This window comes from Protopterus annectens, chromosome 1.part1 (genome assembly GCF_019279795.1).
Source record: "Protopterus annectens isolate FY-2018-M chromosome 1.part1, PAN1.0, whole genome shotgun sequence".
Lineage (NCBI taxonomy): Eukaryota > Metazoa > Chordata > Ceratodontiformes > Protopteridae > Protopterus > Protopterus annectens.
Window position 1 is genome coordinate 1,014,289,095 of NC_056726.1, and position 24,829 is coordinate 1,014,313,923.

The 24,829-nt window shown below is 37.7% G+C and overlaps 1 protein-coding gene across 1 annotated transcript in view; it reads right to left on the minus strand.

Moving 5' to 3' along the window:
* The window catches only part of LOC122808760, a 1,224,833-nt gene that overhangs the window by 26,826 nt on the left and 1,173,178 nt on the right, over positions 1 to 24,829 (minus strand). Inside the window, exons 13-14 of the mRNA XM_044079786.1 lie at positions 14,014 to 14,125; positions 12,287 to 12,529 (exon numbers count right to left, since the gene is read on the minus strand). Of these exons, the coding sequence (XP_043935721.1) occupies positions 12,287 to 12,529; positions 14,014 to 14,125 (355 nt within the window). The remainder of the gene's footprint in view (positions 1 to 12,286; positions 12,530 to 14,013; positions 14,126 to 24,829) is intronic.

A 24,829-nucleotide genomic window follows, 5' to 3' on the forward strand; every position in this document is an offset into this window, starting at 1 on the left:
TCATCTCCTTCTCATAGTCTCAATCTGTATGGCTTCCACCAACTAATATCTCCCCTACCAGGCACAACAGAAGCTCTGCTTCAGGATCTATAATAGACTGGATCCTTACTTCTGACCCTTGTCTCTACCATAACCCCTGCATTCTCCCTAACTCTCTAAGTGACCATTCCCCTATTTATATCCATAGAAACCCCCAACACCCTCCCAAAGAACATCTTTATAGAGAATGTCGTGATCTGACTCACTTCAATCCAGACAATTTCATCTCCACTTTGCCCAACATAAAATGGTCCTTCCTTAAAATCCTCCCCCTTAATTATGCTGTATCCTCTTTCAGTTCTCTATCTCTAGATGTACTAAATTCCATGACACCTTCCAGGAAAATCAGGGAAAAAGCAAAATGTGCTCCCTGGTTAACTAAGCAAACACGCTCTACCATGCATCTGAAGGATGCTGCCCGGCAAACTTGGGCCAGAAATAAAACTCCTCCCTTACTCCAAAGCTACAAGGAACTTAGAAATAGATGTAAAAAACTAGTTACGTGAGACAAAAAAATATTCTTTGCCTCCAACCAAAGTAGTCCACATGGGTAAAACGACAACTGAACGGCTTAAAGTCCACTTAATCCACCACAACAGGTTATATGATAAACCAAAACAAGATTTAATGTAAGCGCTTTCGCTGGAAAAATGTTCCAGCTTCTTCAGACTACAAACAGTAAAATACTTAGAAAAAACTCCTTTTAAAACAATTCAAAAAACAAACTGCCAATATAGTTTGTTACCCCTCCTGATGTCATACACAAGCATTTAAGAATTAAAGCTACAGGGGGTTACTCCAACTTAAAACACACTAGGATGCTTAAGCAACCTCACAGCACCATCATTAAAGAAAATAAAGAATTTTTTTTTTTTTTTAAAGATTTTTTTTTAAAAATAAAAATAACAATAACAACAGTAGTCCACATAACAACCCTAAGAAATGTTGCTCTGCCATAAATAATATCCTCCCCCCTGGTAATTCTCCATACCCCCAATCCATTCCCCCTTAATACTGCCGCTGTGACTGCTGCTCTTTTAAATAATTATTTTATTGAAACAATATAAAACCTAACTCCAAATAGCTCTACTGTCTCCTCTCTACCTTTACATCCCAGTCCTCCTTCCTCCAATACATTCTCCCTACAACCAGTTCCCGTCACCTTCATCAAATCACAACTAAATAAACTTAAGCCCTGCTCTCCCTCTGTTGACAATCTACCTTCCTACTTTCTTAAAATTGCTGCCAATGGTATTGCTTACCCTGTCTCTATCCTTATTAATCGTTCTATTACTGAATCACTTGTCCCAGATGTATGGAAATCCTTCTACACAATCCCTCGTCACAAAGGAGGTAACTCCACTGACCCATTCAACTATTGTCCTATTGCTATACTATCCCCCCTTTCCAAAATTCTAGAAAAGTGTGTGCACACACAGCTACTTAAACACCTGCTATCTAATAACCTTCTTACTCCCACCCAACATGGCTTCAGATCCTACCACAGGACATCAACAGCTCTACTCTCATTCAACCAAACAGTAGCAGAAGCCCGTGACAACAACCTACTAGTTTCCTGCTTATTCTTTGACCCCTCCAAAGCATTTGATACTCTCTCTCACTCTAAACTGATAACTAAACTCTCTGACCTTAATCTCTCCACCCCCTCTTTAAGCTAGTTTTCTAGCTACTTATCTAACAGAAAACAATCTATACGCTGGAAAACTGTCACCTCCCCATTTCTTCCTGTTAACACCGGTGTCCCCCAAGGCTCTATATTGGGTCCTCTCTTGTTCAATATTTTTACTAACAGTTTATCCTCTGCTACCAACCTCTTCACACTTTTACAATATGCCGACGACTCGACCCTTATTACCAGCCGACAGCATTCCAGAACTCCTTGCTCTTACCCAAGACACTTTTACATCCATCAAAACCTGGCTCACTGATAATAAACTAATTCTAAATAAAAAAAACTAAACTTCTACTTTACCTTCCTAAAACACTGGTAACACACAAATCCACTTTCTCTATTACCTCCCTCAACAATACCACTATCAGGCCAGAACCCCATACTAAATTACTTGGTGATATAATTGACGATACATTAAAATTCGACATACATACATACATACATACATACATATCCATTATTGCATTAAAAAAAACACCAGAAACTTAGTCTCCTGTACTGTAACCACGGACTGCTTTCACCCTCCACCAAACCCTCCCTGGCCCTGTCTCTCCTATTACCCTGTCTTTTGTATGCAGCTCCAGTTTTAACTAACCTTCAGTCTTCACTTCTCTCTAAACTAGAGCAAACATACAATAAAATAGCTAGATTCGCCTCTAATCTCCCTTACAAATCCCACCACTGCCTCGCCCTCAAATCATTACAATGACCTGAATTCCCTAAACAATTGTTTCTTTCTCAACTGCATATCACACACTCATTTCTTAATAATCTTACTTCCTGTCCCTCCATCTCTAATATTGTATCTCTATATAACCCCCGACATCAACTTCATACATCTGACAAACATCTTCTTGACATTTACAAACCGTCAAAAAATATTGGTAAGTCCCTATATAAATACTCGGGTCTATATAATAACATCGAAGTGTCAAAACTTTGAATGTTATAACATCGAACCCAAAACCATGAAAGCTGAAAACCCCTGAAGAGTGAGAACAGCAATTTTTTTTCCCTGAGAAAGAATTCGATGTTGCGCGACTTTGATATTGACAGTCTTCGAGGTTTCTGGTTTGATGTTATAATATTTGAAGTTTTGACACTTCAGTGTTATAATATAGACCCTAAATACTCTGTAGCATACACCTAGAACTCCCTTCCACTTAAAATAAGAAGTATATCCCATAAGTTCCATTTCAAACTACAACTCAAGCACTATCTTCTTAAGACATGGTCCTGCCCTTGCCAAGCTCCGACCTGATCTCTAACTGATTTCTTCCTAAATGCTACTTTTGATTACTCTAAGTTTTTCTCTCTTTTTATCTGGTGAGAGAGGGCATGCAGGCGGTTGGTGTGAAAGAGCATGATGCAGAGGATAGGAAGAAATGGAAACAGATGATCTGCTGTGGTGACCCCTAACGGGAACAGCCGAAAGAAGATGATGTATCTGCCTTTCTTTCTTGCTCTTCTTTACAGTATATCTACAATCAGGTTCTTGTAAATATTCCTACTTGGGATTATCCTGCCGCTATTATATTGGATTTTTTGAAATTTATATATAAATATATTGTCTTTGTTGATTTTATTTTATGTTAATGTTTCTTGTCAATATTGCTGTTGTAATGTTTGGTCTTTGTATTAATTACTGTTTTTTGACATGTCTGTAATTGTTAATTGGAGCTTTTCTCTCTGGTCTCCACTGAAAAAGGGCATTTGGCTCAGTTGGACCAACCCGGTTAACAAATGACAATAAATAAAATAATAAATAAATAACACAGCAGCAACATGTAATAGCATTGTAGTACAATATTATTGACATATATTAGCTCCACAGAGCAGTACTTCATTGTGTAACTCATGATTCAGGCATATGAATCTATGGGCATGGGGCTACCATCTTTCTCCATAAATGGACAAGAGTTAGTAGCCATGGCTAGTTCAGGGCCTGCAGAATGCAGCCCTCCAGCATGATGTGCCAGGGAGAACAGAATTTTCCTGTTCTTCCTGCAAGAAACATTTGGGGATATTTGCTTGGCAAGTGTAATGTTTCACTGTGGAAGCTAGAAGCCTGACACAAACTTGCCGGGTGAGGGATACTGCTGGATTCACCCATTCTGGTGAGCAATTGTAACACTGGTACAGTCATTTATAGCACCATCTTGCACCTAATTCATCACTGAGAGAAGAGGTTTGAAGAGGAAGCAGAACTGCACTGCAAGTATTTTTTGTTTTCATTGGGCGTTACCTATTGTATGTTTATACTTAGAATTTCATGCTTTGTTTTCTATCAGTGATGAAATTACAAATTAATGTGGTTAGGGGTTAAGGATGGCAGGAGCACATCTCCTGGCAGTTGGGATTAAATTATATCTGTGTCAGTCTACTCCACATTTGCAAACCTCTTTGTAGCATGCATGTACAATCATTTTTTTTTTAATTTCGTGATTCCCCTGCAGGTCTAGTTGTAGTAGAGAAGGACATTTGGCTATGGTTACTTTGGGCTGTGCCAGATAATGCTTTTGTTGTTGTGTCACCATCATATATCAGGTCTACCTCTCAATAGGTGACCTGTTGTATCACTAGTGACCTCTCTTTTGGCTTTTTTTTGTTGAGGGGGGATTGGGTGAAGCCTCTTCTACTTGAAATGGACTAGAGTGAGGATGGGACTGGAGGGTGCAGCTAAGAACTAAACGTTCTATTTAAAGAATAAAATAAAACTTTTTAACAGGAAATGTTCACTCAGAATCTACCATAGATTCCTTTAAGTGAAAAGTTAGTTTGTTTTTGATATCTTGTATTTTTTATTGCTGCATTGCCTTCTTTTTTTGTATTATGGTGTATTTTCTTTACACTGTGCTTTATTTGTATTCTGTTTTCTACTGCATATTTAAACTAGGAAAGAAACCACAACTGTGTCTCTTGTGAGTCACACAGATATTAGAGCAGGTTGATTAACATTAATTACCAGTGAACTGATGGTGGAGCTAGGAAATAAACCTTCTATTTAAAGGGTAAAATAAAACATTGCAAGGCATTACTGGAAAAGCTCACTCAGACTCTGCCATAGATAGATATAAGGGAAAGGTTAGTTTGTTTTTGCTTTCTTGTATTTTGTATTGGTTCATTGCCTTCTTCTTCTGTTTTGTATATTGTTTTGCATTTTCTGTACACTGTGTTTTACTTGTATTCTATCATATTTAAACTAGGAAAGAGATCATAGCTGTGTCTCTTGTGAGTCACACAGAAATTAAATTTTCACACACCCTTCTACCCTGGTGCTTGGTAATATTGTGTTTTCAGACTCAACTGTCTCTATTGCTGATTCTTATGTTAATTTGGCGACATATTTCCTTACCACTCTTCTTTCACTGGCTATTGTTAGTAAGCATACAATTATCATTTTGTGAACCCCCCTTATCTATTTACCTTTGTTGGCCATCCCACTGTATTCCATAGAGTCAAATATTAAGTGACTACCCCCTTCCAATCTATCTTGCTCCTTTAAAATTAGTGGCTCTCCCCTTAGATTGCTAAAGCTTGAGTTGCTCACTGCTTAGTACACACTGCAACTCTCTGGATATTAACCCATTGATTCCATCTTACCTGTAAAATCTGCAACATCTAGTCTAAGACCAATTATGGAGAGCCCACATTCTGTCTCTCAGTAATCACCTTGAGATTAATACCTCTATTTTCCTCCTAGTGAGAGAAGGAGCATTGAGACATTATTTTCTGGAGACTGTTGATCTCCAGAAAGCCTGATAACTGCTTCATAGGTGCCAGCTTAGAATTGTGCTTCTGTTTTGCTCCTGGTGAGAGAAGGAGCAGAGGATATTGATTCCTGATTGTCTCTGACTGGGCAGTGTGTGTTTGTGTGAGTCCTTGATTGGTTTGGTTGCTATTCAAGGTATCTTCCAGGAAAAGTGTACAATAAGCCTACAGACCCCTGCATCATCTGGGACAGAGCCCATGGCCTGTTTCTCATCTTGGGTTTAGTGCTACTGTTTTGCTTCTGGTGAGAGAAGAAGCAAAGGGGCATTGTATCCCAGCAGCATGAAGCTGTTTTGAGACCAGCACTACTAGCAGCAAGGCAGCAACCAATCAGGCGATTCTCCTCTATTAATCATTTTTGACAAAGCTATTTTTTTTTCAATACGTAATGCTCATACCTCTCAGCTGTCCAGATTTTCACAAAATGACAGATTTTTGCCTCATAGTTTTAGTCTATTTCTCATAAAATTGTGTTTTTCTAGCAAATCAATGGCAAATATATATTTCACTATTGAATGTATTGTATTGCTTTGTATTGTACAATGTGGAACTTTTCTCCCTGGGTCTCTGCTGAAAATGGGCACCTGGTCCAGTTGGACACTACCCGGTTAACAAACGAAATAAAAAAAATAATAAATAAATCATTGTGGACTGAAGTCTGAAAATAAGGTAGACATTTGAGTTTCAGATTTCATATCCATCAGAAAATCCATGCAAATGCAAAACTTGTTATTCTATTAACTTTCTAAGATTTTAAGAGCACTATTTAAAGTGTCCCTATTTTTGGGCCTTTGTCTCCCCTATTATGTGTGGCTTTGTCCAGGTTTCATGCTGTCAGAGGTTGAGAGGGATGGTACTGCTTGATTACCTGCTGTCTAACCTAACTTCAGACTATATTCCTAAATACTTCATCCATAATTTATCAGGATGTAATTGTTAGTTTCCTCTCAGTGTATGGCAGTAACCTGTATAGACGAAGACACCTCGAGTTGACATTTTTCTTCTAAAAGCACCCTTGAAATTTCACCAATACCTAGTTGCACACAGGGCAACCAGTTTGCAGTGATAAGCACTAGCCCCAGTTGGTTGCAAACCAGGTACTCCTGACATTACTTATTTTCACCATAGCTGTCTGATCAATAAAAAAGGGCCTGTTGCCATGGATATGAACTTTTCCCACTATTTCTGTTACCAGCTTGGTGGATATAGTCATCCTAAGGCAAATTAAAAATTGTCTCATGTTTACTGACAACCAGTTAATTCTCAAACAAAATGATAAGGTATATGAGAGATGTATTTACACAATGTCACTGCAGGTAAAGCTCTCACCTAAAAGCATTCCTAATGTCAATCAGTTTGACAGTAGTACACACACTGCAACCATCATACACAGTTCAAAGCAGACACATATTCCCACATATGTTAAGACACTTAAATGTAACCTCCCTAAACCACAAAGACTTCCTAGATGAAGTACACATAACAAATACCCTCAGCAGCTGCAAATTCACTTCCTCAAAACAACATGCACATCAACACACACAGCCACATTTCATGGAGCCTCTACTTTTAAGCCCATAACGTAAGCCACAACACAATCCAACATTCTGGTCATTGGAGACTCCATTGAGAGACACAGTGATGTCCATCTCATCAGGCCGAGTAAGGAGACCATCAGCGTCAGTTGCTTATCAGGGGCCAGGATCCACCACATTATGCACATACTTGGGTCATTGGACCACAAGTACCAGTATGACTCCATCATAGTCCATGTGGGTGTAAATGACCTGAGACGTACCTCTCTAGTCTATATAAAGAGAGACATTATGGAGCTCTTGGAATATGTGTCCCAGGCTGGTATCAGCCTAGCACCGAGCAGTGTTTTACCTTCTCCAAGGATGAATCCACAATAGAAACAGAAGATGACTGACTTTAATAATTGGCTTAGTTTCTGGTGTCATTCTAAGGAGGTACAGTATTTGTCATTATGGAAGGAGATGGTCCACAGACCATAGTACTTTGCCAGGGATGGTCTGCATCTCTCCCCAGTGGCCTTTTGAATATTAATTACCTAAAACAATGTCCTCTCTCCCATTGTGTAATGCCAAACCAAGAGTACATCTGACATAGCAAATCAAAAACCAAGACTATCTAATGGTGTTACTGCTCAACTCTAGGAGTGGAGAGACTACTAATGTCTGTGCAGTCACTGAGACATGGTTTACAACTGTGAAGGGGTTGGGAGGGTGGCTTAATGGCTAAAGTGTTTTCCTTACAAACACAAGGTGCTGGGTTTGAGTCTCACAAGGGATAATTGGCTAGGCTTAAAATGGCTCGCAAGGGCAGTTAGCTTAGTACTAAACTATGTACCTATGAACTATGAAGAACAAACTGGCAGTGCAAGGCTATAAGGCCTTCCACACATTTAAAGCAGCTACAAAACAAACAGGGACTAAAGGTTGAGGTGTCTCAATTTACATCAGAAATAAATACGCCTCAGGGCTGTTCAAACAGGACAATGCATTTGAGCTTCTCCACGTTCAAATGATCACAGGCAAAATCCTGTACCACTTCCTTACAAGCCATAGGTCCCCCCCCCCTCTATGTCCCAGAAAACCCCTTAATATGTATTCAAATTTATTGGAAATGCTCACCATCCAACCCAATACCATATTCATGGGCAAATGTAATTACCCCACTATTAACTGTGAATCATATATGGTACCAAATATACAGCCACAGACAATCTTGGATTTTGTAAACACAAACTGCCTGGACCAGATTGCTAATATGCTGAACAGGGGTGCAAGCATACTGGATCTGGTCCTCACTAATATGGGACAGTGCTGCACACCCCTAGTGTAATGCCTTCTCTGGTAAGGTCAGACCACAAAAAGATCTTGTTTGAAGTAAAAATAAAACCTGGAAGCCCAGTTAACCTTGGAATGTTCGGAAACTACTCTAAGGTTAACTTCATACTATTAAGTGGTAACCTGGCAAAATTTCAAGCCTCCATAAACACTGAGAACACTGCTGCCTACGTAGAACTGTTCACCAAAACACTATACAAGCATGTTAATAGCTGTATAAAAGCAGTTGTACCCATCAGGAAGAAGTACAGAACTAATCCAAAATGCAAGACACGCGGTGGAATCACAACATCAATAGGATAACAAGAGGAAGAAAATCCCAGCAAAAATTCAGAGTCATAGCCCCCATCAGGATAAAAGCACTCTCTGGTGCAGCCTATTAATATAGGTCCAAGGAGGTCATTGTTCCACTGTATTTATCATTCACTGGGCCTGTCATTGAGAATGTTCCAAGCCAGGCATACCCAACAATTGGAATGTCCACAGAGCATACCTCTCAACCTCTTAGAGTAAGAAATCTGGACAAAGTCATTAAAAAAGGAGGACAAAGATCCAAAAATAGGACAATTTTTAAATATTGCTCTTACAAACTTAAAAAGTTGATAGAATAACAGGTTTTACATTATCATGAATTTTCTGAATGGTATGAATTCTGAAACTCAAATATCTGTCATTAGTTTTTAACTTCAATCTTTAATTTTTTGTAACTAATTTACCAGAAAACCACAATTTATGAAAAATGGACCAAAAATATGAGTCAAAAATCTGTTCATTCTGTAAAAATCTGTACAGTTGAGAGGTATGCCACAGAGGTTCCTCACTAAATCAATACAGAGTATAAGAAACATGTCCTATGCAGACCGCCTCAAGGCCCTATCCCTACATTCTGTCTTCTACAGGCTGTTGAGGGGAGATCTATCTCTGGCATACAGAGCATTGACAGATCCCCGACTGTTGGGTCTCGTGCATATCCACAAAACAAGCAGCATCAGAATTACCCATTCTAAAGACTTAAGCCTTGCCTGTGGTATAAACTGGACCTGCTGGAGAGACAGGTATGTATCCCAGAGACTAACCCTTCTCTGGAACAGGCTTCCTATCCATGTGAGAAGAGTTCCTCCTTAACCCAATTCAGGTGAAACTTGAAAAACTGGACGGGAACAGGAAATTCATCCCTGGTTTGGCACCTATGCCTCTAATGGACACAGGCAGACTGTAAATGGTTTATCTCCCAGGCCATTATTTGTAAATGTTTCATCTCCCAAGCTGCTGCTTCCACTTATCAAGGCTACCTGAAATTGTCAGAGATTTGTAATGCATGGCTAGACTTAAAAAGGCCCTTGTGGTTGTTAGCCTAATATACATCTTTGAACCTATGGAGGGGTCTTCCCTATTCTTGTAGTGTCAGTTGTAGTGGCAGGTGGCTATTGAGGTGTGCTTGTAAATGGATGCCTGCCTCAGCAATGTAGCGCTCTTTCTGAGATGTGCGGTAGAGCTGTGCAACTGGCAGTCTCTGCCCAACAAGCTACTGGAGGATCAACCACCCATATCATTGACTACTCAAGTAATGAGTGCCTTGGTTTGTTGCCCTGTGGGCTACCTTGATATTCAGCCATTTTAGGGCCCTAATCTATCCCCATCCTAGTGGCTTCCTCGTTTATGTAGCCTTTCCATTCCTTGTTTGCTGCTGAACCCTCCACATAAACACTTGTGCTTGTTTTTTTCACCCCTGTCCATCACTCTTTTTTTTCTCTGTATGTCTTTCTTCACCCACAGTCCACCCTGCCGTTTGGATATATATTACATATCGCTTTCTAAATCTGTGTTCTGTGTTGGTCTGTACTTCAGTTACCTGAGATTCTATGACTGCGTCATCGATAGCTATCTCTCACTACTATCCCTGCCAAGTCTTTTTTGGTAAATATTAGAAAAGGGAATCCTTCTTTCCAAAAAATACTCTTCCCTCCCCTCATCCTTCATAAATTATGGTTACTCTTAACCTCACCCTTCATACATTATGGTTACTTTTAGCTCATCCTTCATACATTATTGTTACTCTTACCTTCACCCTTCACACATTATGGTTACTTTTATCTCACCCTTCATACATTATTGTTACTCTTACCCCCACCCTTCATACATTATGGTTACTCTTACCTCACACTTCATACATTAGTGTTACTCTTACCCTCACCCTTCCTACATTATGGTTACTTTTACCCTCATCCTTCACACATTATGGTTACCCTTACCCTCACCCTTTGTACATTATGGTTATTCTTATGTGTTTATCTCTGTTTGCTGTTCTCCCCTTTGCTACCTTCATACTTACCTTGTTTCCTTCCATTTATATGATAAGCAGGATTGGCTTGGCACGTTGCTATGTCCACCAGCTTTGGTGTATTTATTGGGTGCTATGTTTCCCATCTTATCCTGGATAACCTTAAGATGCATCTATGAGTCATTGCATTGCGCAGGTGAGTGGACCTTGACTTTTCTGTTCTAGCCTATGTTAGCTACGATGTCCCTCATACCACTCACGTGCTCTAATATAGTGCAGCTGTTGTGGTTCAGCAGTTTACTACTGTTTGTTCCCAATGTTTCTGCACCTCTATTTCCTTCTGTGGTCATTTGCTCCACATGCTAATAACATTCAATGTCGATTGCAGGTCTAATTGGGGGGATTCTCTTCTTACAATGACATCTCTAAAAATCAGCACTTCATAGACACAGTGCCTGTCAATAATTCTCAGAAAATGTTTTCTTCCCATTTATAAAATGCTTCGGTATAATAAAAACTATTATCGTATTCTACTGTGTTAGTCTCTTGTGTGGTCTATCATTATGAATGCCTCTTTTTGTTCATATTCTGCCACAGAGCTTACAAATCTAGAAATGGCTCAGAGGTATTTTAAAATAAAGAGTTATGGGATAATGAATCTGTGATGTGCTGGAAGACTAGAATATCTAGAATTATATATATATTTTTTTAATTTTTAATTATTAATTTGTCGACTAGTTAGGTGGGATGGTCTAAAGACCCTCTTCTTTTAAAACCTTGACCAAAAGGCAATACATATATAAGGTGATTAAGACTTGAAAAATAAAATACTGTGAATAAAAAATATATTTTAAAAATGCATTGCTAATCCATAGATTAAGAAGAAAGATGCCACAGTTAACGCAATACAGTCATATTCCAGACCTTTATTTACTTAGACAGAATAAGACCATGTTGATGGTTCCAGAAATAAAATTTCCTTGTTCTGTTTATTATCATTTTTTAGGAATATCTAACGTCAGATCAACCAATAATGAAGTGAACATTGCTAGTATGGACTTAAATCAGCATAGACAAGAAATGAGAACTACTGAAACAATGATGTTAATAATCTTAAATCGGACATTTATTAAACTAATAATGGTAAATACAGTAAATGATATTACAACTTCTTTAAGGAAGGATTAAACTTGAAACCTTGTGTAGGACATCAGGTTTAAACCAAACCCTGACAGACACAATCTTCTTGATAACTGGTTTATTAGGTCCAGAGTGTGTGACTCTTAACATATTGTAATCATATTCTGTGGAACACGTCTCCCTTTAACACAGACCATGCTAGCAAATACCCTAGTGTATCTGACTGATACAGCTGGGTTTACTACACGTGCTCACATACTACTAGTGTGACACACATGCTCACTGCCACTTGCTCAAAAAGCAATTGCTCAAACTCCAATTAGCCCAGTCTCCCATAATTTTGTAGCCCTTCCATTTCCTTTCAACAATGTAGTAAATTATCCAACGCACAATCTTCTTGGTAAAACAGTATTAAAGGAGCAGTTGTATTCTGCCAAAACTCTAAATATTCAGTTCAGGGAATCCTAATGTACGTCATACAGATCTGCCTACCTGCTGAAGCTGCCATGTCTGTTTGTGATGGGGGTTTAGGGGAAAACTGGGGCTCCAGTGCTGGTGACACCGTGAAGCGTGAATATTTCAGGCCCTCTGCACTTGTCGTTTCTACTTTTTTCACTGGCAGTGCTGGTGTGAAGATGACAGGCTGAGGCAAAGAGATACGTTCAGATCCTTGGGATGTGAACGAAGAATGCTGGGGTATAAGAGGAAAGTCGTCATCCCATTCGAAGCTGCCACCTACAAATGAAAATGAGAAGACAGACTCTAGTGAGTGTACCACTGACTTATGAAATGAAATAATGTTGCAGCAAGGTGATGGTTCATTCATTCACTGATTCATTCACTTATTTCATAACTAGGTAAATGTCAGGTATTCTTCAACCACACCCCAGGTATTAAAATAAATAAAGTGAAACAAAACAGTATTGTAGGTTTAAAATTGTATAAAACTATTAAATAACAATTATATCAGAAGAAATGCATGTATTCATAAAGAGAGCTATGGTCTGCTGTAAAAGATACTAGAAGGGTTTTTTAATATATTCATAAAGGGAGCTATGGTCAACTTGAAAATATGCTGGAGAAGATACCAAAAGGATTGTGATGTAGACATTTAAAAGAAAAAACACATTTAAAAGAAACAACATCAAAGAACAAAAAAAAAAAAAAAGCAATAGTGATGATACACACAAAGAGGAACTTTTAGGCAATGGACTGGCAGCCTGATGCTGGGCGTATTACCAATTAATAAACAACAAGCTGGACAAAAGCTTTTCTTTAATGAGGAGTGAGGAAGTGTACTCATTTTATAATAATTCAGGGGTCAGGGGCAAATGTGTAATAAGAAGCCCAGGCAACATTTACCTGGGAAATCAGAGGCAGACTATAGTCAGGAACTGGCCAAAGTGTGAAACACAATAATGAACTGGAAAGGTAAAGCAATACATGGGATAGATAATTATGACTGACCAGGCTGAAGTATGAGGTCTAAGTTCCAATCCTGCCATGTCACTGGATAATAAACATGGTGCCACTGACCAGCTCATTTCACTAGATGGTGCTCCTGGGTGGTACCGGAAAAGAACACTTACGTCGAGTGGACACTCCAAGGCTATAAGCAAATTCATTACATACTGTGGTTTTATTTAATCCATGCACTTTTCAAATATGCTAATTAATGTTGTGCTATACGCAAAGCCAGAAGGTTCACTTCTCTATCACGTCTCTTGTAGTTTAATGACTTGCTAGATGCAATAAATGTGAATTTCGATGAATATATATATATATATATATATATATATATATATATATATATATATATATATATATTTGTATACATATGTGTGTGTGTGCGCGCGTGTGTGTTACCAGGCAGAAACATGGTCATGGATAGATACAGTACTGCTATTATACCTAGGGGTCCACTTCACCCAGTTAATAAATAATACAAAGGTAGATAGTAAGGCAGATAGGTATACAGGTAAATAAGAAAACAAGCAGACACAGAAAGACAATTTTGTTTAGGTTTCTTCACAATCATTTCCTCTACTCCGCAGAACTACTAAAGCCAACCTGTTGTGAATGAACTGTCCATAGCATACATTTCCATATGATTATAATATGTATAAGTCTAAATTCTGAATTATGCAAACCAGGCTTTAAAACAGATTGCAGCATATAATTGCTTGAGTACTGCTGAAATAAGGTGCCAGTTGACTTACTGAAGCCATCAGCGGGAAGGAAGGCATCAATTGTTGCATCCCCAGGACCATCCTGGGATACTGGCTCACTCTCAGGAGTATTCTGGTTGCTCAATTCATTAGTTGGTGTTTCCTGGTATAGAATAACAAAGAAAAAACATGTAATTCCTCAAACATAATGTCCTGTTGTAATATTGTGTCATGTGTGATATTGTGTCATTTGTGTTAGCAAAACGCCAAATTAAGTATTACAGAAACAGTGCAGTAACGGAATTAGAACAGATGCTAGTACAGCACCTGTAACATAGCATTAGATTAGTATTAGGCTAAGTGCCCTTGTGGGCCATTTTAAGCCTAGCCAAATACCCCATGTGAGAATCAAACTCTGCATCTTGTGTCTTTAAGGTAAACACCTTAACCATTATGCCAACTTCCCACCTTGTGATGGTAACAGTGTTACTGATGCTTACAAAATGAGGCATACTGATGAAACCACATGGGAATATTAAGAACATACAGGATGGACATAACTGCAACAGTGACTGCTGGCTGCTAAAGGTAAAACAGTAATTTAGTAATATAACAGTTTGTAATAATAATGGAATTAGAATGTGCAATAAATAGCAGCTAACTTTTGTTCTAATGGTTTGACAGCACTGAATTCACTTTATGGCTGTAGTTTTCATAGTGTACTTGTTTGTCTACATAATCTCACAGCTGGAAGATTCAAGTCATTACTCTGACATGACATTTCATATAAGGGCTACTCTGTCCTAATTATTAGCTGGGTTCAGCAGAAGTCAGTTGAATAAAAACATCTGTCAATATTAATGATTATAAAGGCGTAGAACATTAGTTTGAAAACAAACTTATCAAACAGAATATGGCAGAGATCAAATAGTTGAAGAAAAAAGTCAAAATAATTTCATGTAAATACAGGCTTATTAGAAATACACAAACCAAAACAACACACAATTATGCATAGAACATCTTGTAGGAAGCAGTTGGACCACACATACAGATCAATCAAAGACACACCACCCACCCAACAGAACCAGTATCTATGAAAACTAATATATTACTTTTGCATTTATTTTCAAGTGTGTGTGTGTCATGGTCCTTGCTGTCCTAGTTAAGTCTAATGACTATCATATGAAAAGAAAAACAAAAACTAAAATGAATTCCTAGTTGTAAACTATGTGGAAGTTAATTTTTGAAGCCTTTGTACAGAGATGTTTAGTGCTTTTTGATTCTGACCATGCATCCATACAGAGTGTAGTCTGAAAACACAACAAAAACAATCTATATATAATGAATGCATGGAAAAGCTCAGGATGAAATATCAGTTTTTATTTCTATTCTTTTACTCTGTTTCTTATTTACAGCAAGTACGCTCACCTCATTTTTCCCTGAAATCAAAACATCAGTTAAGCTCTATATGCAGGTACATTTCATTCACTCATTCACTCATTTATTCACCAGCTTGAGAAATATGTGTACATTATTAAATATGCATAACATGATTGAGTTTACAAAGGTTTTGCATGCCAGTAAAGTACTTAGTGCTATTTAACAGACAACAGTGAAAAACAAGGTGTCTCTGTGTAGCACTAATGGCTTTAAAAGCTGTTAGACGCTTCCTTCTCTCATACTTTGGCGGAGGGAAGTTCTAATGGCTTTAAAAAGCTGTTTTACCTTCTGCTGCTGTCCTTTGTCTTCCAGTACTGAATGATTTTTGCCTTTATCATAGGACCCGATCTTAACAGCTTTTAGGCATGCTTAACAAGCTTCTGTTAGGCAACCTCAAATGCTGCCTAAGATTGAGTCTTTAATCTATAGATGTGCTTAAGTTTTCTTTTTCCTAAATTTCAGTGTATAATTGCTGCTATCTATGCACTGCATGTATATTAGTGACTGTACATCTATGATAGCATCGTTTTTATATAGAGGGGTTGTAAGTCATACTGGTTGTGTGAATAAAACTTGAGATGTCACCATTAACTGTAGCCCAGATAAAACAGACTGGTTCTAACTGGTTGTAATGGCTACTACAACTACTACTGTTTACAATATATGAGAGACCAACTGATATATTCAATAAAAATAACTCTACTCAACAACTTGGAGATAGTTAATGATAGGTGCTGAACAACCATTCTTATCCCAGGTTGAACAGCTTCTCTGTGTACTGAAGAACAGCTGTATTAAAGAATAATTTGCAATGTTACACTGTATCTGATATGCAAGCTCTTAGCCTGACAGTGAGTCTATCACTGTCCTTATTTGAGACTCCTGTAGACTTATCGAGAAGAGAAGTGAGGGTAATAAGTGAAGATATTGTATAATCTGAGAGGCAATACATTCTTAAGTAAAGTTACCATGGATAGAAAAAAAATGGTACTGGTTGGTAAAGAAAAAAACATGACTTCTAGTATGATAAGGATGGACTTCAATGTTCACAAATCAGGTCTCACCTTAATAATTTATACTTGTCTTTTACCCACTGAATTTGCTTGTTGAAGAAAAAAAAATAATGTGAATTGTTTCCATCTTTCCGTAGTCTGGGTCTGAACAAATGCAAAAAGGTGTAGTGCATTCCATAACTGAATATACTCAATTTTTAGAAAAGTGGTAGCTTTATAGATGCCTTCCTAGATGGAACTGTTGAGAAAGGCTAATTGATGATGCAAAAAACACATGTACTAGTTCCAACATTTCATAAAAATTATGATGATATATTTCACACTGACGTGACCATGTTTAAGTCTCTGACTGGTTCAGGATTTAATTACTAATAGCAAAAACATTGTTAATATGATTTTTTTATAAACACTTGGCTTTTTCTAGAGCCAAAAATATGATGCTCTCAGAAGTATTTACTTCTGGTTCTACCATATTGGTGTAAACTTTAATTAATTTGTTAAAGCAAGATCACTAACTTACAAACCCATATTGACCGTGATCCCAGATCAAAAGCGTTTTAGTAGGTAAATAAGAAAAAAATATATTTTATAATATTTGCACACATTTGAGGTGAACTAATGGGCTTATAGTCACCAAAACCAATTAGTCAACAGCCTTGAGGAATGGGAAAACTCATGTTTTTTCCAAAATGTAGGGGAAAATGAAATTTCTAAAGTTTGTGTTTTTACACTTGGAAGGCTGTGCAAGCTGAGGCGCTAAGTGTTTCATTAAAATTGCTTACTTCTTGGATCGGTGGTCTTGGTGGTATTTAAAAATTTTATTTTTTGCTTTTTTTAAGTTGTATTTGTTGTTTTTATGGCCACTGATCCTGCAAATAAATGTGCCACGTCCATTTAGGGATGATACTATTGATGGCAGCCAAAGGACTATTCAGCAGTTTGTTTTACAACTGAATGAGAGAGACTCTAGAAATTTAGAAGCAGTTGATACTTAATGTGCCTGGTACTGCTAATATGGCTACTCTTGAAGTGGCTGTTCAGAATCCGGCTATGGCTACTGCTTGTGAGTATTTTATGGGGGAACGAGAACATCGTTTTGTGAACCCTTTTCAAACTTTGGCCTCTTCCACTGTGACTAATTTATCAGCAGAGGCTGTAAATCTGAGGGAAAAGCTGGAAAATCTGCTGCAGAAGGTGGCTAGTACACATATCAACATTTTTTGTCTTCAGCGGTACGTGCAGCTGAATATTACCCCGAGAGGTCTGCGAACATACAAAGCACCTACAACCCCCTTTGAGGAGGGGAACGCTGAGGATATGGTCTTTCGAAAGAGATGGGTACAGGCAGCTCACCAGTGTTCCACTGAATGGGTACGCATCCTAATTGAGAGGGATGAGTTAAAGAAGTGAAGGCTTAAAAAAGAAATCAGAATGGTGAGTGTTGAACTTGTAAACTTTTAACATCTGTTAAATTGACTAGTATCCTGGAAGAAATTAATGACAGACTTGTGAACTTTGAAGAATTACTAGTTGAGCGTAAAAGCTACAAAATTAATAGAGACATTAAGGAATACAGTCTTGATAAAGTGTTTCTTTGGAAAAGAAAAAATAATAGATCTGTTTCATCTAGACGTGACAATGGTAGTAATGCTGTTAGTTGGGGTAAAAATGTTTCTGCTCCTTCCACAGTTTCTTTTGCTGCTTCTGAGGAGTCAGATGTGATTGCTGGAGCTGAGGGGAATGTGGAACAGTTTTCAGCCCTGCCCAAAGCACAAAATTTGAAAGATATGCAGAACCGCTTTCAGAATTCCAGTTCTGCCAGAACAGGCTTTAACAACAGAAAACGAGGCCACAATGAATATGGCCAGCAAAAGAACTATAATAAGAAGGGACAGTATAACAAGAAAAAATGCTGGTATTAATGTATTTTGTGACAATTTACGTGTTAAATTTGTCCAAACATGAACTTTCTGATGTGGTTATGTCTGTATTATGTCTTGGCCTTAAATTTATACCAACTGCTTTACCAAGAATACATGTACTTAAAAGTGAAATATTTTCTTTCAGTAGAAAATTGCATTTGATGTATTACTTTAAACAAGAGGGAGGGGTTGTGCCTACTGACTGTTATGAAAGTTGCGATGATGATTCTTTTCACTCACGTTTGTCATCTCAGGAAGGCATGTTTGAGAATGACTTTATTGCTTATTACTAATTGAACACTGATGCTATCTCTGTTAAAAGCTCTTTTATTCCACCTTTTCTAAACAGCACTTTGCAAGGATATTTTGCTACACTTAATTTTGAGGTTGAACAAATGTACTGGTCTTGCATAGAGAATAAGTCTAATATATGCTTTAACTTAACTAAGCAGCAATGGTTAGCCCTGTTGAAATTTGGTAATGACAGAAGATGGGTGGTTAAACCATCTGATAAGGGCAACCAGATAGTAATTGTGCATTTTACACAATATTTACAGATGTGTTATAAACATTTGAACAATGTGGAAATTTATAGAAAATGTGATGTCTCTGATTACTCTGAAGCTATTAAGAGGTACCAACTGTTGTTAGACAAAGGTCTTAGGTTGGGGTATTTTACCTCTAAGTATGTGGAAAAGAAGTTTGGAGTGGAAAACTGCTCTATGGCAGTTTTTTACTGTTTACCTAAGACACACAAAGGTCTAACTAACCTTAGTGGTCGACCTATAGTGTCTCCACAGAGGTACTTTTTGAAAAACATAAGTGTGCTGCTACATGAACATCTTAAGAAATATGTAATGAGTACAGCCTCTTATATTAGGGATAGCCAGGATTTTTTGAACAAAATAAAAGGGAAAATTTGGAATATGAACATGTTTTGGCTCTGCCTGTATGTCAAAAGTCTTTATACTAACATTAAGCATGAAATAAGGATTCAGGCCTTATTCCATTTCCTGGTGGACTCTCCCATGTCTCATTTTTTGATAGATTTAGTTATGTTTTGTTTGAAAAATAAATTTCTTATGTTTAGTGGAGACATTTTTCAGCAATTACAGGGCACTGCTACAGGGGCAGCTTTCGCCCCCATGTATGCTAATTTAGTTATGGCTAAACTTGAAGATGATTTTGTTTATAGACATGATTTATTTTTAGATCAAAAGTTATTTTATATTTTATATTTATTGATGATCTTATTTTTTTATGTCAAAGAAGCCAGACAGAAGCCCTTGGGTTTGTCGATGACTTACAAACTAATAATATCGGCTTAAGCTTTGATGGTATACAGCTTGGCCCACAAGTGAATTTTCTGGATATTAGCTTAGATGGATTTACAATTAGTCTCCATAGGAAATTTGAACATAGAAATGTATTTTTATATGGGAGTAGTTGTCACCCCAAACATTTGGTCAAGGTACTGCCTTATAATGAATTCTTACAAATTCATAGGCTTTGTAGCCTTGATATGAGCTTTGACAGAGAGATAGCGGAAGCAGAAGATATGTTTATTAAAAGACAATATGATGTTCAGTTGGTTAGGGAAGCTAGACAAAAAATCATGGACATGAGGTATTCTTCCAACCCTCAGGGATACTCTCATTACTGCCATGTTAGTGGGGAATATAAAGTTGGTACATGTGGAAACAAATCCACCAACACAGTTGGAAATAATGGGGACCAGAAGAAAGTTTTCTTAGTGACAACCTATAATGTTATAACTGAGGAAATAGTTTAAAAAAGCACGTAGTTTGTGGCCCATGCTTGTAAGGGATAACATTTTGAACTCTAAACACTGCAAGCTGAGGAGCTAAGTGTTTCATTAAAATTGCTTACTTCTTGGATCCGTGGTCTTGGTGGTATTTTAAAATAAAATTTTTTGCTTTTTTTAAGTTGTATTTGTTGAAATTTCCAAAGTTCTTTGGAACAACTATAGCAGGACTGTTACTGATACAATATGTAGTCTTTAGTATAAATATGCCTGGGGTTAAGTATGGCCTCAAACAGGCATTAATTTAAATTCCATTAATGCAAGCCAAAATGTCCTCGCTTTTATTGTGTGGCATTGCAAGTTGGGCACCCAATTGTAAATAATTTAATCTAATCGCTAAAGCATCTCATTACTCGTTGAAGGTCGGCGATAAATTTGCCATCTCACCGATTCCTTTGCTGTAGAAAAATGTCTTAGGAATGTTATTAGATTTGTCTTTGTAAACATGTATTCACGCTATTGATGTGTCCTTAAATCTTCTAAAATTGTCATATGTGTGGTAATGTCCATATACTGGCTAGTGGTAACATTTTTTTCCAGTAGATCTTACTAATAAAGATGTTCTACCACACTGGATTAAAATTGCTGGTTGGTTTCTCCTCAGCCTTCAGAATAAATGTACCTATAAGATGATAAGTATTATTACAGAACTTTAACCAAAATGAGTCCATAGTGCTGGAAGAAGAATTTGTCAGCTGAATTCACTGAACATAGTGCATTCATGATCATCACCTTGACAGTACTTCCTGGGGTTGCCAGTGTAGTTTTAATGCTTAAAAGATACCTCAAGAGACCATGATACATTAATGGTACAAGTGATATCAGGATGAAGATGAATCTACTTTACAAGAGAGGTAACCAAACATACCATCCTAAAATGATAATACCCCTAATGGCTTTCTGATAAACTGATTATATTCAAGTCTCAAAATATTATTAAATTTTTGGAACTCTGAAGACTTACTAGAAGTATTTTAGTAATTCCAATCTGCAGATGGAAATTTCAGCTCCCCCATAATTAATGACACACTCCTACAGACCTGTTTTGAAAAATGTATAGGACACTGTGCTCTCTTTAGCTGTTTAAGTAAGCTTATGACAAAGCCCTTGAAGTAGGATGTTGCAAAGAGTTTTAGTTACTAAAAGTTCAGCCTCTTTGATATATTAGTTATCTGAGTAAGCCCAGTGGACACAAATGCCCCTTTTCAGATGAGACCTGGAAGCACCGTCTGGGTATATGGCTTGCTAAGAATTACACAGTGGGCAAATGCGGTTGGAAGGACTTAAACCCTGAACCGTATGTACAAGAAACGACTTGTTAACAGCTCGCAACCTTAATTGTCTCCACTAACTGAAAGCCATTTTGTTGTTAAAAGGCCAGTGAAGACTGAAATAATTTGTTCAAATATATGTAAAGACTTCCATCTACTTTTTACAATGTATTGAAATATCTTTTTTTAATTTCTGGTACCTAAGTCTATGGTACTCTGTGTGGTCTGGAAACAGTAAATGATATTATTGTTTTTTGAATTATGAATTTTTCTTGGGTGGCAAAAGCCAGGGTACCTTTTTGGCTGGACTTGTATAGGCCCCAGGGCCGATAGCCTAGTACCTATGAACCTATATTATCTTGACTGGAAAAAGTTTTAGTGACAATTGCCATATCTGTTTTCTATGAAGACATGTCAGCATAGAGAGAGAGAGAGAGAGAGAGAGAGAGAGAGAGAGAGAGAGAAAGACAATAGAATCTTTCCAAATATTTGAATATTGCCTGTTTTTCATTCTAAAAGTCCTTAATGAACCTAATGAGTCTAGACGGCAGCACTTTATTCCTTTGGAATCTAAACCAAACACAGTTTTTTGCAAAGGGCTTCCTTTTACCTGTGATCTTTCCTACAAAGTAAATTTTAGTGAAAATATGTGAATATAGAACAAACTGTTCAATCTGCTGCCTGTCTCTAAATGATTTACTAACTAGTACGAGAGGATAAGAGGATAGCTACCTTGACTACTGTGACTGGGGCCAGGGGAGTGACAGCCTGGTGAAAAGCTAATGCATCTTCAGCTCAATCAGTGAACTCTGTCTTAAGTCATTTTTTTTTTATCTGGTAAAACATTCATCATTTAGTATTTTTGTTTACCCCTACCTAATCATCACAGTGTTTCCTTGATTTCAGAAACACTGAACACCTGTTAGGCAAGACACTGTGACATGTCTGCCTCAAAGGTTTAGGATCCCTTACACCTTGGATTCTCATGGGATTAAAGGATGTCTTGGTTAATTACGGTAGACATAGTATTTTTACTTACTTTTAAGCTCTGTATATACTTCAGTCATCAGTGAAGGTGTAGTTACCAAGTTATACACTGCATTGTATGCTTGTAGAGGCAGCTTGCAATTCTTGTGCTGTTAAAAATGATCTAATAGGCTTCTTCTTCTTCTTCTTTTGGCTTTTCCCGGTTAGGGGTTGCCACAGGGGATCATCTGTCCACTCATGATTGGCAGTGGAGTTTTACGGTGTTGAGTTGCTAGCCTGGTGCCCAACCTTCCACAGAAGGCACACACATGCACACATTCACACCTAGGGCCAATTTAGAGTGTCCAATCCACCTACTGCATGTCTTTTGGATGTGGGAGGAAACTGGAGCACCCAGAGGAAACCCACACGACGACAGGGAGGACATGCAGACTCCGCACAGAAGGCACCCCAGCTGAGAATCGAACCGGAGAACCTCTTGCTGTGAGGTGACAACGCTAACCACTGCACCACCATGGCCGCCCCAAAAATGATCTAATAGGCTATTTGGTACTTACGTATTATCGCAACCAGATTTTTAAAGTGGTGCAATTCATACTGTGATCTCGGAACAACTTCATCTTTAAGTGGAAAGGGTTATGTGAAGTCTTAACTGCTATTCTGTCAATGTGGTAATGAGATGTAGGAAGAGGAGCAACAACAAAATTCCTCTTCCTCAGTAGCGTACCTCCCTGCTTTGTGTCTGCAAACTGCTTCGCTATACAACTGTAGGCTGTGTTCTTCTATTGCCATTATTGTGTGTGACTTCTCAGCATTTTTCAAGCCATTATTTTTGCATTTGTGTGTTTGTGTCTGCATTCAGTTTACTGCTGTATCTCATTACCACATCCACTTAAAGATGAAGTCATTCCGAGATCTCAGTACGAATTGCACCACTTTAAAAATCAGCAGGACTGTACCTTCCGTCCATGGTGTGCCGTCTCAATTTATAAAGGTTTTGAAGAGTGTAGGTTAGCAGGGTAGGTACTTTGCCTACCTAAAAACTGAGTGCCCATCATTTGAAGACACATTACGGGCAGACTGCCGTTAACTGTGTACAGCGTACAAAGCACCCAGTTGTCATGCTCGGAATTGTGCTTGCCCGTGAAATAAGAGAAATTGGGCTGCTGTTTCTTTATAACGGCAATTCAAATTTTGTACTATTTAAGTTAGTGTGAAATAGTCTTTTTTTGTGTGTGTATTCTGTTCAAATGAACTGCAGACTGTCTTAGAAACTGCACAACTGTCAACAGGTATTGCTACTTACGTATTATCGAGTGGTTAAAAATCTGGTTGCGATAATACGTAAGTACCGGCTATTTAACAAAAATAAGTTATTCATTTTACCTACAATGGATAAGAAGCAATAACTATTTAATAGGATATCCTCCTTGTTAATCTTCAAGATACATAATTCCTATTAAAACTGTTCACTTGATGAATACAAAAGTTTGAAATGCTGATGCTGAATACAGACCTCCACTTCTATAATGTGGTAATGTGGTAATATCTTTGCCAACAGTAATTAGTCACAGTTAGTTGCAATGTGAATCTCCATAAAAGCTTTTTGTTAAACAGTATAATTAACTATATAATTCTTAGCACAATGTGCTTCCTCCTTTATATTAGCAAACGTTATTGGGAATGAGGATGCAGTTTCCACAATAAAAAGGGGAGCCATTCTGTTCACTTAGTTTAACTGCAATCCTTTTATAGAGCCCCATATGCCAGACCAGACATGAACATTTACTGTAAAGCTTAGGTCAGGTAAGTGTATTTACAAAAAGAGGGGCTCATGTTTCAGGTTGGGCTGAATAATGGAAACATTTAATATGATAAATATTAAGGCATCTCCTTCTTTACATGTGTAAAGTTTAAAAGTGTAGGTAATTACAGAACACTTACAGGGTGATGTAAAAATAAAGTTTAGCCCTAACTAAGCAGCTTTGTTCACAAGAACTAGCCCTGAGCTGATTATAAATTAACATTCCTTTTGCACAGACAAGGGAACTTTAAAATCCTGAGACCTTTTCTACTTATTTCCATGTGTATATACATAAATGAACAAAGATGCTTCTTTGTGCATGTGTGAGCAGAACTTTTTTCAGAGCAGCCAGTCACCATACCTCTCAACCTGGAAACATCAAAAATCTGGACAAGGCCCATCAAAAATAGGTACAAATCTGTATGCTGATTAACATCAAATTTGCATACATAATTACGTAACCCCACCCACTCCAATGGAATTGTGGGATACCCACTTTCAAATGCAAACTGAAGAACAGACAACCAAAATATGGCACCAGAGTCCCCCTGCAGCCATTCCAATGTTCCATTACCTGTCTATTTCGTCCCATTTACAATAAACGC